Genomic DNA, 15,188 nt, shown 5'->3' with positions numbered 1-15,188 from the left:
AGAGCTCTCATAGTACCCATATATAAAAAGGGAAATAAAACTGAATGTGAGAATTACAGAGGTATTTCCCTACTGACTGTTCTTGGCAAGATTTATGCCAGTATACTTGAGAAACGATTGGGAAGAATTGTGGAAGAAAAGCTTTGTGAAGAACAAGCTGGATTCAGGCCAAATAGAGGCTGGGCTGTCAGAATCAGATCTTCACTTTATGACAAATAGTGGAGAAATCATGGGAATATAACAAAGATCTGTATTTAAGTTTTGTCGATCTAGAAAAGCATATGACAACGAGCCAAGAGAGAAGCTATTCAATACGCTACAGTTATATGGTGTAATGGGGCATTATATCTTAGAATTGAAGGAAGTACAGGAAGATGGTTTAATGTTAAATCTGGAGTGAGACAAGGATGTACATTATCCCCTCTGTTATTCATTATCTATTTGGATCACATTATGATGGAAAGTGGTAATAAACATAATATCAAAATTGGAGATGTTAATGTCAGCTCTTTGCTTTATGCGAACAATGTTATATTTTTATATAAATCTGCTACAAGTCTGCAAGATTCCCTGAGTAAATTGAATAACTGTTGTAATAGATATGGTATGAAGGTCAGCAATAAAAAGACAAAGACAATGAAAATAGGCAGAATCACTGAAAATGTCAACTGTGTTGTGAACGGAGAACCTGTGGAACAAGTAAAACATTTCAGCTACTTAGGCACGATTTTTAGTGAAGATGGTAAATTAAATATGGAAATAGACAACAGTATCAACAAAGTTGGTATGGTAGGAAGTCATTGAATAAATTCATATGAAATTAGAAAATAGAGAAATTAGTCGGAACACTAAATTAGCTGTATACAGACAGTATACAAGCCAATTTTAAATTATGGATCTGAGAGCTGGGTCAAAAGTAAAACACTTGACCAAAGACTAGAGACCGTAGATATGAGAGTCCTGAGAAAGATTCGAGGTGTGAACAGATGGCATCAATGGCAATATTATATTAAAAACGAGGATATTAGGAAAGAACTTGACATTGTCAGCATCCAGGAATGCGTTAGCAGAGCTAATCTCAAGTGGTATGGTCACTTAAACAGAATGGGTGAGGAAAGATTAGCAAGCCAAGTGTTCTCGGCCAGGTTGGCAGGAAAACGACCCAGAGGAAGACCAAGATATAGGTGGACTGATATGGTACAATGTGCCTTAGACGACAGAAATATAAAATCTGATAATATTGGAGTCTTGACAAGTAACAAACTGATTTGGAGGAAAATTGTAGATAGGAAGTTAGTAATGATGTAAATTTTTCATGTAGTACTATCATATCCTGTATACCCCTTGAGGGTACATGGCAGGAATTTGATGATGATATCAGGTTTAATACTACTGTCTTTCTTTCATAATGTGATCCATGTAGATGACAAATAAGAGTGGAGATAAAGTTCACCCATGTCTTACACCTGGTTTTACCTCACACCAAATCTTGTACTACTTCCTTCAATTCTAACTGCTAACTTACAACTTATTCCATTTATCCTATTATATAATTGTAGTATTCTGAAGAGCTTTTTCTCTTGGTACCTTATATGCTTTTCATATCTGCAAAGCTTAAGTACAGATTCTTGTTATATTCCTAAAAAGGCTATTCAAAGAATACTATGAAAATCTTTGTAATCAACTTAGTCTAAATTATGATTGTCTAAAAATTATTTTTGTTACATATGCCTTTATATATATGTAATAAAGTATACATAGATGGATATAGTTATTCACTTATTTTTACACTTTATGCTTGTTCATTTCATGGAAATAATCCATTAACTGCATATGTACTCTATATGTAATTTGGTACACAAATATTATAATTTCAATTTTTAAACTATTTTATTTTAATGAATTTTAGACTTTCTCTTTACATCCACTTTTATATTCCTGTAATGAGTCTTGTTGCTCATTGACCACTGGCTATGTTTATAGTTAGTTTATAGCTGTGTTAACAGCTATGCTTATGGTTTCCCAGGGTCCTAATAGTTTTAGGTAATTGGCCAGAGAACAATAATAAGAGAGCAATCTGTGACCTCTGTTGTAATTCAGTTCTTGCTTCATGTAACTGTCCCACTCTTTGTGTGGTCACTCTGACAATATGATGGCATAGTTGTCACGAAATATGTTTTATATTAAATGCTTTATATTGGCTTTGCATAATTTAAGTGTATAGAAAGTTCATAATTACCTGAGTGCTAGTAATCAAACTGACACTTTCTCCTTTGATTCTATTATTATGATATTAAAAATTACTTGATTATTTCAGTTTAAAGAAGTCTTCTCAATCCCAAAAAATACAATTATAACATAATTATACTTATTCTTTAAACTTATTTGAATTTTAAGCTATTCTTTCAGCCAGACAATTATTGCTACTTTGATTCTTTCTGATGTAATGTTGAATTGTATTAAAAGCCAACATTTACATTACTTGAAAGCCTCTTCTAATTAATAATAACCAGAATGATTTTTGTCAGTGCACTTTTTTGTTATCATTCCATCAACAGACAGAGACAGTGGCAGTAAATGAATTTCCTTGCTTCAATATGGCAAGAAAATTCATCTACAACTACTGCCTGGCTTAAATGATGTTTGAAGTAGTGTAAAACCATATTTGGTGGGATTAAATGAGAAAAAAGAAAAAGCTTTTTCAGCAGTCACCAATAAGACCCAAAACACTGCAGTAAGAGTGCAAAAAATTATGGACATCTACAAGGAATATTTTAAAGGTTAAATAGACAACCATTTGCTGGTACCCAACCTTCTCAATTAGGATACAACTTTTCAGGCAATTCTAATATATTTTGAGCAATTCAGCTATATACAAGTACAAAAGTGCATAATTTTGTCATGTTACCTGATTTTCATGAGCCTTAGAAAATATATCCCATGCTTGTTCTATTAAATTTTTATTGTATATCTTGACACTATTCATTACAAAGTTCTGTAAAAAAATAAATAATCCATTAAAATGGAAGAAAGGAAATTTATACATAACAAAAATTTAAATAGCATAATATTTGTTATTCTCATTGATAGCGCATTCTTAAATCAAAACACCATATTACGATAAAAATATTCCGAATTTATTAAGTCTGAGATATTTTGATGGATTCAAAACTAGCATCATTGAAACACTTGTGAAACATGAGACAACAACTAAAGTATAAAATGGAAACATTTCAAATTTGTAAGCAAAAAAAAAAAAAAAAAAAAAAAAAAAAAAAAAAAAAAAAATGCATGTCCTCTGGGGGACAGAGATTTTGAACAATAGAAGTTGTTCTTAAAATAAGTCTTCCATATTTTGACAAAATTAATGCAGCCATACTTTGAGATTAGGAGAGTGCTTCAATGTAACTGCTAACTTCAAATCTTTCAGGTTTGTAACAACTGTTTTCTACTATTTAACTCTGTGAAGAGATCTGAAAGCTCACCTGACACCTTCTGATACCTTGCAAAGGCCATCAGACACAAATTTTGCTCACTTGCATTTCCACCTCTCTCTTTTTTCAGATAGCAGCACTGTCACAGCACTTAAAGATAAAGCTGACCTTCTGGCATCACTATTTTCCTCCAATTACCAAACAGATTACCAAGGCAAATTGCCTCCGCCATCATATCATATCACTAAGCACCATACACCTCCTAGGTTTTTCAGTGAAGACATCAGATGGTGACAGGTCTGTGCAATATTCCTTACAAGGATAGGCTCAAGATTTGTGGGTTACAAAAGTTTAGTTGATAGGCAGAAAAGAGGGGAAATGATAGAAACTTTTAAGATATTAAAGGGGTTTTATCTGTGGAAGTTGTGTAAGAGTATGGTAAGTAAGGGTGTGCAAACTAGATTTTTTGTGTGGAGAGTGAGTGGAATGGATTGCCAGAATTGGTTGCAAGTTCACTGAAAGCGAATGGACTCAAGTAGAGTTATGATAGGATTTGTGTGTATGATGGTTGAATTGGGTCTCCCATGATGAGTCTCCAGACTCCATGAAGATGCCATAAATAATAATACTAAACAACATAGAAAATCTGGTCCTGACAGCATCTCTCCAACTGTATTTAAATGCTGTGCTATAGAGCTAGCAACTCTCTATTCTCTCGACAATCTTTTATGCTCAGCCAGCACTCATCCCAATGCATGGAAGCAAGCATGTATACACCAATCTATTCCAAAAGTCTACCATCCCACTACCAACCAATTGCCATCATCAGCATCCTCTCTAAAATAATGGAGAATGTTATCAATAGTCAACTTCTCTATTTAGAGGTTTGCTAGTTAATCAGCAACCAAGAGTATGGATTCCACTAATCTAAATACATGACTGACCTCACCCACTATTAGACACATGCCATGGAAAAGTTTAGAGAAACATGTGATGTCTCTGAAGTGTGCTATGTATGTAGAAAATTTGAATGAGCTTGAGATGTAATATGATGTACATTACTAGTTCAGCAGCATATCATGAAGTTCTGTTAATAATAACAACTTGAAGAGAGAGCGTCATAAGTTTGATTCGTTCGATTTTAGTCGCTGACTAGAGGAATTTTTACTAAATCTTTTTCTACTTGATTCCCATGGATTTTAATCATATCTGACATCAAGCAAATTGTCATTCTTAGGTCTACCTACTATGCTAGTTAACTGGGCAACCAGCTTTCTCTCTGAGCATCTGCTATGACACATGAATGTGATCATTCATGTGTCATAGCAGATGCTTCCTTCAAGTTTTGCTACCAATGCTGGAGTGCTTCAGGGCTCTGTTCTACCACTATCCTTTTTCTCCTATATATATATATATAAAAACAACCCACTTTCTTCAATCACTACTAATCCTATCCAAAGCTCTGCTGAGCTCATTTCGCAATGCAGTGATTGGATACCCGAAGCTTCCAGATATTATTATTATTATTATCTCAAACCTGCAGAGAGTAAAGGACTTATCGATTTTCTTGAGTTTGCGGTATGAAAAACCTGCTTGTCTATGTCAGAGATCGACTAATGGGAATCAATTGAAAAAGGTTTAGTAAAAGTTCCTCTGGTCAACGACTAAAATCGAACGAATCAAACTTACGACGCGCTCTCTCTCTCTCTTCAAGTGATTTAGTGCCGTGGAAGGCATATACCATCTCCACTGAGCTACACTGCTACTTATTCAATAAATTGAAACTACACATACATTTTTTCTTTTAAGTTAAGAAATTCTTTGCTTGTGAAAGAACTGATATTAGCACAATGGCAAGTTGGTGTACAAATTGAAGGAGATGATTGATTACTGGGACATGGAAATTAACTGCCTGATAGATACCAGCAGATTGTTCATGGAGATTCAGTGTCCAAGAAAAAAAAGAGAGACAAATAGACTGCCCCTTCAATATTATTATTAGGTAACCTCAATGGAGTCAACAGGCTCATTGTGGGAAGCCCACTCAACCAGCAATATGTCTATCGTAATGAGTTTTGAAGTTATTTATACTACCTGCACTCACAACACACTCAGGCAATGCATTTCACTGACTAACAACTCTCTGCATAAAAAATCTACTCACTTCCTTCTTCGCCACATCCCTATACAATTTCCAGGGATGGTTCCCTCATTCTTCCCATCTTAACATCCACTCTTTTTATAATTTCTTCTGCATTAATCTGATAGCATCCCTTAACTAACTGCTAATGCAATGTTTACATTTCAGATTAGAGAGATATTAATATGTAGAACTGTGCTCCAGAAGGTGGATCTAGAACACAGTCTAAGTACATAGCAGTTGAATATAGAATTTCCAACTTTAAACACTCAACAGGCATACAATCAGGAATACATATCCATACTTGAAGTAGAAAAAGCCATCAAAGGCTTGAAATGTGGAAAGGCAGCAGGAGTAGATGATATTCAACCAGAAATGCTGAAGTATGGTGGTATAAAAGTCTTACAGTGGCTGCACTGCATAGTTCAGAAGGCCTGGACAGAGAGACGAATTCCTGATGATTGGAGTAGAGCTCTAATAGTACCCATATATAAAAAGGGAAATAAAACTGAATATGAGAATTACAGAGGTATTTCCCTACTGAGTGTTCCTGTCAAGATTTATGCCAGTATACTTGAGAAAACTTTGAGAAGAATTGTGGAAGAAAAGCTTGGTGAAGAACAAGCTGGATTCAGGCCAAATAGAGGCTGTCAGGATCAGATCTTCACTTTACGACAAATAGTTGAGAAAACATGAGAATATAACAAAGATCTGTATTTAAGTTTTGTCAATCTGGAAAAGGCATATGACAAGGTGCCAAGAGAGAAGTTATTCAATATGCTATAGTTATATGGTGTCAATGGGGCATTATATCAAGTAATACTTAGTCTTTATATGAGTTGCAAGTCAGCAATTAGAATTGATGGAAGTACAGGAAGATGGTTTAATGTTAAATCTGACGAGACAAGGATGTACGTTATCCTCTCTGTTATTAATTATCTATATGGATCATATTATGAAGGAAAGTGGTATGAAACATGATATCAGAATTGGAGATATTAATGTCAGCTCTTTGCTTTATGCGGACGATGTTATACTTCTAAATAAATCCACTACAAGTTTTCAAGATTCCCTGACTAAATTGAATAACTGTTGTAATAGATATGGCATGAAGGTCAACAATAAAAAGACAATGAAAATAGGTAGAATCATTGAAAATGTCAACTGTGTTGAGAATGGAGAACCTGTGGAACAAGTAAAACATTTCAGCTACTTAGGCACGATTTTTAGTGCAGATGGTAACTTAAATATGGAAATAGACAACAGTATCAACAAAGTTGGTATGGAAGGAAGTCAATTGAATAAATTCATATGGAATAAGAGAGAAATTAGTCAGAACACTAAATTAGCTGTATACAAGACCGTATTCAAGCCAGTTTTAACTTATGGATCTGAGAGCTGATTCAGAAGTAAAACACTTGACCAAAGACTAGTGACCGCACATATGAGAGTCCTGAGAAAGATTATAGGCGTGAACAGATGGCATCAATGGCAATATCATATTAAAAACGAGGATATTAGGAAAGAACTTGACATTGTCAGCATCCAGGAATGTGTTAGCAGAGCTAATCTCAGATGGTATGGTCACTTAAACAGAATGCGCAAAGAAAGATTAGCAAAACAAGTGTTCTCTGCAGGTTGGCAGGAAAACAACCCAGAGGAAGACCAAGATATAGGTGGATTGATACGGTACAAAGTGCCTTAGACGATAAAAATATAAGATCTGATAATGTTTTAGTCTTGACAAGTAACAGAAGACTGATTTGGAGGAAAATTGTAGATAGGAAGTTAGTAACGATATAAATTTTTCATGTAGTACTATCATATCCTGTACACCCCTTGGGGGTACATGTCAGGAATTTGATGATGATGATGAGCTTTTCAGTTGGAAGTTTTAAAAGTCTGCTACGTATGTGGAAAATTTGAATGCGCTTGAGATGTAATATGATGTACATTACTAGTTGAGCAGAATATCATGAAGTTCTGTTAATAATAATAATTTTGATTCAGTCTGTGGGAAGCCCACGCAACCAGCAACTGGTAGGTCTAGTTGCAGTGATTTATTACCCAGCCCTTATTAATATCAAGCCTAGTCAACATGTCATACATTTCCAGTACATTCATTTACTGTTTTCCCATACTAGGATTTGCACAACACAAGCTCTCATCAATTAAAATACTGTCACGTAAGTGTTCACCACCACATCTTTTGTGAGTGGCCAATTTATCAGACTAAGGTCACCCTTCCATAACCATTATTTCTCCTACTTCTCACATATGAAAGAACTGTCTTGAGCTTTTTCTTTTCTTACAATGTCTGTCACCTATCTGATCGGTATGTTTATATTTAATGTATCCAGTCACTGCCTACTTAATTTCACTGTCCCTCCATTTCACTCCCATCTAGGTAGTATGCAGATGTAGACTGGTTTCAAATGTGTCTTGACCAATTCCCTATGTACATCATCCCACTGTTTAATATGGAACTTTTCCACAGTTATCCACTTTATAGTTTCAAAAACATCCCTTTGGATTGAAACTATTGCTTGTCTGGCCATCTTGTAATCTACTCTCATCAGTGGGTGACAGTAATACTTCATTCACAAATATATTCTCTAAGCCTATCAGCAAATCCAACACTGCAATCTCACACTTAGTAACTTCCTAAAGCAATTACTGTAAAAGAACTCCACTCTTCATTCTTGCTTCCATATGTTGTCTCCTCTTTTCTATCTATATTTCTACAACTAAAATCTCTCATTAGGATCAACCCTCCTCTTTTAATCATCCAACCGAGTTGTCTAAAGATCTCATTGTTGTGACATCTATAACTGCATCCTATTAAAAATAAATTTAGTTTAATCCTTTATCCAAGTGTGAGCAAACAAAGTTTGCGCCTGAAAGTATCTTCAGGACTGGGGTAATGTGGTACAACACCAGGGCAACTCGTTGCAAAGGTGGAGCAAGCTACCAACACTCCTATCTCAGTATCTCCTATAATGCAAAACATATCTCCTTGCGGATATGTCTAATGTTATGCATTAAGGGAAGGGCCACTACCCAGACTAGTTTCGACCTTTATTGAGGTCTCTTTAGTGGGAGCCAGGCCCAAGTGGAGATACCAGGCAGAAGCATTAGCTGGTCATCTCTACCTATAGGAGTTGCCAAATGGTGTGCCACCCTTTTTTAATAAATTACTCTGGATTTAGAGAAAGATGTTGAAAGTTTATTTTTCACTTGGTTAGAGTATAATAAATTTAGTTTAATCCTTTATCCAAGGTTTAATATTTAGTTTAATCCTTTATCAGGCACAAACTTTGTTTGCTCACACTTGGATAAAGGATTAAACTAAATTTATTATACTCTAACCAAGTGAAAAATAAACTTTCAGCATCCTATTAAATATTTGGTCTCTCTCTCTCTTTTTTTTTTTTTTTTAAATCTCAACATAACACTAACTTCTTAAAACTGAATACTTATTCATTATAAAAATTTAAAGCAATACAATTTTTTCCTTTTATTAAATAATATTAAAAAATGAAAATTCCTTCTATTTTTTATATATAAAAAAGAAATTCTTACCTGAAATTTTGCCTTTTTCCTGGGGATGTTGGAAAACAAGAGAAGCTGTTCTAGGAGTCGGGATACTGCAGGTGAAACTTTAGCAGTTTTGATAACATTTTTTATATGCTGCAGAGTAAATAAAATGCCATTGCAATCTATGCTTTGACACTTTTGAAAATATTCTACAACTTCAATAAATATTCTTATGTAACACACTTATTAATTTTGTAACTTCAGAGAAACAGAACAGTATCTTAACAGTTCCTTTGCAGAAATACTGTACAATTGAATTTAGTCTATATATTCAAGTAACTCCAAAAATCAAAACCATCTCCTCTACACTAATGCCCAGAATATCTGTCATACATCTTTTACACACACACATGCAGCAGTCCATTTTACATGGCTTTCAGTTTTTAACTGTATACTGACTGCCATTTTGTGAGGCAATTGATTACAAAAAATTATTACCATACTTCAGTTACTAATTATAGTCAACTCTCACATACAGCAAACACTGCTATAACTTACTCACTATTGAAAAGTCCTGGTGAAACCCCATTAGTTAAGTGTTAAATTAAAAGAAATTCACTCTTGCAATTATCCACTACTAACAAAGTATTCTTTTGTCATTATGAGTTTGAGATAACAAAAATCCATTGTACTAATTCAACATATTTAATAAAGAATCTTCAGAATGACTACAAATATCAAGATAAATGGTAAGCAAACAGTGCAGTTATAAATATGCGAAACAAACTACCTGAGAGAAAATTAAGAGCCACCACTGAAAAGAGTCAACAGCTACTGCAAAATGACACATTTCTCATACTCAGACAAACAAGAGGGTGAACAGGTTTAAGAAAAAAAAAAATTAATCATAATAAAAAAAATCCATGTAAATTATCACTGGGGAATTATAGTCATCAGCAAATAGGGGAAGGATGTCCTATTGTCCACTGCATTTTTCTTTTTCATATGGTGATAAGCATGTACTCATGTGTAAGGAACCTTTACACAAAAATAAAAGTAAAAACAGAAATATGTGAAGCATGGAAGCTGGCATGGGGCAGTTGCTGTGTAATAGTTCCTACACATTCAGTTTTTAGTTATGTAATGATTCATATTTACTACTTATTATATATTTGTTTGTTCTTCCTAACTCAGACGAAGCCATTAGTATATGTGGTGGAATTAGTAGGCTTAATTAAATAACTATTATGACCTATAAACTCAGTGTTAGTTATTTTTGTTAAATATAAGCTACTAACAAACCTGTGTGGAAATACTTAGGCCCATTTCAGCTCAGGACTTTATTTAGGAAAATATTTTTCTATTTAGATACACACACACACACACATATATATTCAAAGAAATTGATTTACAAATCCAGTTCTGTAATTCTGAAGGACTTCTGCACCTCATTTTATTATTATTTATTTCATTTATAAACATGTCACATTGAATGATTTGTGATAATCCATAGATATAATGGAATTTATAGCCTTACAATACAAATTCCTAAGAATTCACATGGAATCAAACAAATTCTTATAGTTTAAATCATCATCATCAAATTTCTTATATCATCTATATAAATTTCTTTATCATAAATATTTATGATGATACTATATGTTTTAAAGATACCAAGAAATTATATATGGTTTAATCCTTTATCCAGGTGTAAACAAACAAAGTTTTGTACCTGAAATATAATCAGGACTGGGGCATCCCGTATATAGAAGCTAATGACTTCACATTACTTGCCTTAGTATCCCATAAAGCAAAGCACATATCCTTATGGGTATGTATAATGCTATGCATTATGGGAAGGGTCACTACCCAGAGTGGTTTTGACCTTTATTGAGGTCTTGCCACTGGGAGCCAGATCCAGAGGTGATACCGAGGTTGAAGTAATGCTGAAGTCAGATTTTAATATGACTTATATTTAATATAAGTAGCCAAAAGGTGTCACACCTTATTATTAAAATACTCTGGATTAGAAATAGTTGTTGGATGTTTTTTCACTTCGTTATACTATCAATTAAAGATAACAAGAAATTATATACTTGGTTTAATCCTTTATTGAGGTGTAAGCAAACAAACTTTGCTTACACTCTTGGCCTGGCTCCGACTGATGAGACCTCAATAAAGGTCGAAACAGGCTGAGTAGTGACCCTTCCCATAATGCATAGCATTATACATACTTGTAAGGATGTCTGCTTTGCATTATGGGATACTAAGCCAATTGATGTGAAGTCATTAGCTTCTGAGTTGCCCCAGTCCTGATTATATTTCAGCTGCAAACTTTATACATGTGCTTTCATTATGGGATAGCAAGGCAACTGATGTGAAGTCATTAGCCTCTGTATACAAGTAGCTCAGCATGAAAAAATTTCACGCACAAACTTTGTTTGCTTACACTTGATTAAAGGATTAAACCAAGAATATAATTTGTTGACATTTGCAATCTGATCTTGCAGACCATGTATTGGATACCACTACTCACAGGATCTTCTGGAAAAAAGATGACCATGCTCCACCACAGCAAATTTAAAAAAGAAAGATTGTTTTTAGAATCTGCAGCGGCACTCAAATCAACCAAATTGAAACAAATACAGTTGCAAGAAACTTCCCAAAATTTGGGAAATGTGAATCCTCAGACCCTGGATCTACAAACACCCATTGAGGCATGCCACCTAGATAGGACCTTAGAGTCACATCCATTTGTTTCATTCAGTATTGTGTTGCCTTTGTATGTATGTGTGTTACAATTATTAGTTGTACTACTCCCTGAAGATGTCTCAGTGACAAACAGAATATTGGAAGCAAAAATATATTTTCTAATCCTTCCTAATATTTTCTAATCCTAGTGCTGTCAATACTCCATTAAACCTCTAACATGATGCTATTTGAAATTCTCTATATAATGTTGTGCCTCCTGAACCAGGTTTAATTTATTATAATCATTCCTAAGCCTGAATTCAGAGAGATTTATCATGAGTGGTTCCTCCATTTTATATGTAGTAATACCTATGATTTCACCCCACCCCCCCGAATTCTTTTAATGCCAGTAAAGCTCACTACCTGTCAAAACACATTTTGCACACCTACCAATCTCCATGCATAGAATCTACCTTCACTTTAACTGCAAGTTAAAGGTAATTAGTAATACCTAGTCAGTATCAATTATCTGACTTTCAAATAACCAAAGCCTTCAGTTAAGCACAGTATAAACAGGCTTAGGTGTTGGCAGTTATTCATCTTACTTGATAGTACTCAAAACACAAGAACAAAATAAATAATATATTCAATTAAACAGCATATATTTTGCTGGATTTTCAAATAGGGATCTTCAGAGCACAAAGAACTTATCACAATACAAGGCCAATCAGTGTTAGAAACAATTTAAACTATAATGGAAAAAGAACTTTAGTCAGAGGCATAGCTAAGGAGGAGCAGAGGTCTGCCCCGGGAGGCACTTTGAACCTTTTTGAACTTTTGCAGTTAATTCTAAAATACAGTCTCGAGAACTCACCAAAGATTGTAATACTACCGAATTTTCCTCACAATTGCTGTAAGTGTTGCTACTTGTGAGAGGAGATTTTTTAAATAAAATAGATTAAGAATTACCTACATTATTATGAAATAGACTTCGCCAATGTCATCGACGATTTTGCAAACAGAAAAGCAAGAAAAATAACATTTTAGAATGTTGAAATTAAACTTTTACTTCAAAAATAAACATAGTGTTTTAATTTATTTCCCTATACGTCGTTTTGACTTGTAGTAGTTTTGGTGTGTATTGAGAGGGATGGCAAAAGCTCTAGCTACACCACTGACTTTAGTTCTTTTGCCTACCCTGCCTCAATATACCTTTTGATACTTTGGAGGGGGGGGGGTTTACATTTCTTGTATTGGAGTTAGTCTTAAGGTGACTATCTTCCAAATTTCAGGTAAATTAATGCAGACATACTTGCTGAGGTTAGCAAAGCTTTCCATTGCTGTTGATTCCAAAAATAGTCTGACTTGTAATAACATACAATGCGTATATGTATTGCAGTAGTATCTTGCATATGATCCCTATATGAAGGATTTTCAAAGGATGGACTGCCAGTTTTGACTGGCCATAATGATGGTAATGAATATAATTTCTCATTGCGAGGAGAATGTTAACAGATCTTCCTGTTAACATCCACACTCCTGAATATGTGAGAAGATTAAATCTGCCTTCAGTGAACAGATAAGGATTGCTATCCTGAAGTGACATTTTAAAAACTGATGTAGTACAGTAGTTATATTTATTTAGTACTTTAGTAATCTTTTTAGTTGCACTGCATATATATGGCATAGAACACACAAATAGAACACTCAAACACATAAGAGTAAAGCATAACTGCTTTACTCTTGTGTGTTTGAGGAGAAGAGATATGGATAGCAGGTGGTATTTTACAGGGTTGTAGCCAATGATTAAAAATGTGTGGCAGAAGTATTTGAATTAAGTAGCAAGAGGTGTGTTTATCATTAAAAGAAATAGCCTTGGCTATAAGGAATTATTGTTTTAAGGATATCATATTCAGATATCCTTATTTAAAATAGTGTCACTGTTCGTGTAAGTATCGTCTAGTGTATAAATAGAAAAAAGATAAACCATTTGAAAGATATGTAATTAATGTGTCAAGAAAAAAGCAAACAGTTGATTCTTTTTTCTACTAAGTATATTTTAGTTATTGGCTGTTAAATGAAGTATGAATGAATCCACAGAGCCAAATGGTAAACATATCAGATACACCAAAGAGTCAGACTTAACATCTGAGCATAGTCGTATTGAGTGCTTTGTTCTACAGTTTATAGAAATTATTCAAAAGAGGAAGTGAGAACCCATTGCACTGCTATTTATCTGTTTGTAAATTTTTCCTTTTCATGTAAAAAACACATTGACAACCTGTTGGCCAAATGGTTAGCATATCTGCTATCCAACCAACAGGTAATAGGTTCAAATCCTACCACAGGCACAGATTTGTAACTGTCTTTAGAGAGTTACAAACATCTGTGGATTATGTTACAAAAATTTGTGGATTATGCAAAAAATTATATATAGAATTAAGACACAAGAGTATATGCAGTATATAATTAATAATGATGTAATTAATTCATTATTAATTATATACAAGAGTATATAATTAATAACGATGTAATTTTTTTTTCATGTAGTACTATCATATCCTGTACACCCCTTGAGGGTACATGGCAGGAATTTGATGATGATGATGATGAGTATATGCAGAAGATTTTAAATAGTAAGAGATTATCATTTATTTTTAAACCAGATAAAAATTAATATCATATTAATTTTTATGTATATGAGTCAACAAACTTCCAGAATATCTACAACCATAAATTTTGCACCCAACAATTCTTCGTGGGCATCTTGTTAATTCAATCCTAGCAAGACTGGTTTTATTTCTTGGAAAAAAAATAACTTTTCTTCCAGTGATATCTCCAACCTCTGATCTTTCGTGACATAAACATATTACAAACACCAAGTTCTCAGCACCCAAGAAATTAGGTTTTCTCTTTTGTTAAAGGAATTATTTTCCTCTGGAAAACAATTAAATCTATACAAATTTGTCCAACCAGTGAATACTGCTCATGCATTTGAGATGGTTTTCACTAATGAACTGGCTTGCAACAAAACACTCTAAACTCTTTCTCACAGGCATTCAGTTTCTACTGCTTGCATTTTCTGGTCCATGTTCATCAATTAGTACTGGTAACTCCTCAATCCCTTCTAAATTATATAAAAATATGTGCAGTGGTTATTCAACAATTTCCTCTTCATTAATTTCTTCTACTTCTGCCATTTGGAACAGACTCTTCCATGACATTTTTTTCAATGTAATTCCCATGGACAAAAGTTTGTAAACCTATAGAACATTAGTAACAGGAGGGGGGGGGGGACTAAGAATGTTTTTTTATTATTAATTTTATATTTACTTTACATAATCTGCAAATCCTGCTCTAGAGATCAAACATGGGACTTTTTCAAG

The 15,188-nt window shown here is 33.9% G+C and overlaps 1 protein-coding gene across 2 annotated transcripts in view; it reads right to left on the bottom strand.

Moving 5' to 3' along the window:
- The window catches only part of LOC150107562 (cell growth-regulating nucleolar protein), a 74,384-nt gene that overhangs the window by 41,076 nt on the left and 18,120 nt on the right, over positions 1-15,188 (bottom strand). For both annotated transcript variants that reach the window (XM_090391386.1, XM_090391387.1), the window contains exons 4-5: positions 9,157-9,264; positions 2,909-2,995 (exon numbers count right to left, since the gene is read on the bottom strand). In XM_090391386.1, coding sequence (XP_090247512.1) covers positions 2,909-2,995; positions 9,157-9,264 — 195 coding nt within the window. The remainder of the gene's footprint in view (positions 1-2,908; positions 2,996-9,156; positions 9,265-15,188) is intronic.

Source organism: Typopeltis vanoorti, chromosome 4 (genome assembly GCF_054136105.1).
Source record: "Typopeltis vanoorti isolate ZY-2024b chromosome 4, IOZ_Tvanoo_1.0, whole genome shotgun sequence".
Classification (NCBI taxonomy): Eukaryota; Metazoa; Arthropoda; class Arachnida; order Uropygi; family Thelyphonidae; genus Typopeltis; species Typopeltis vanoorti.
The sequence above is the reverse complement of the archived record's forward strand: the minus strand, read 5'-3'. Positions and strand labels throughout refer to the sequence as shown.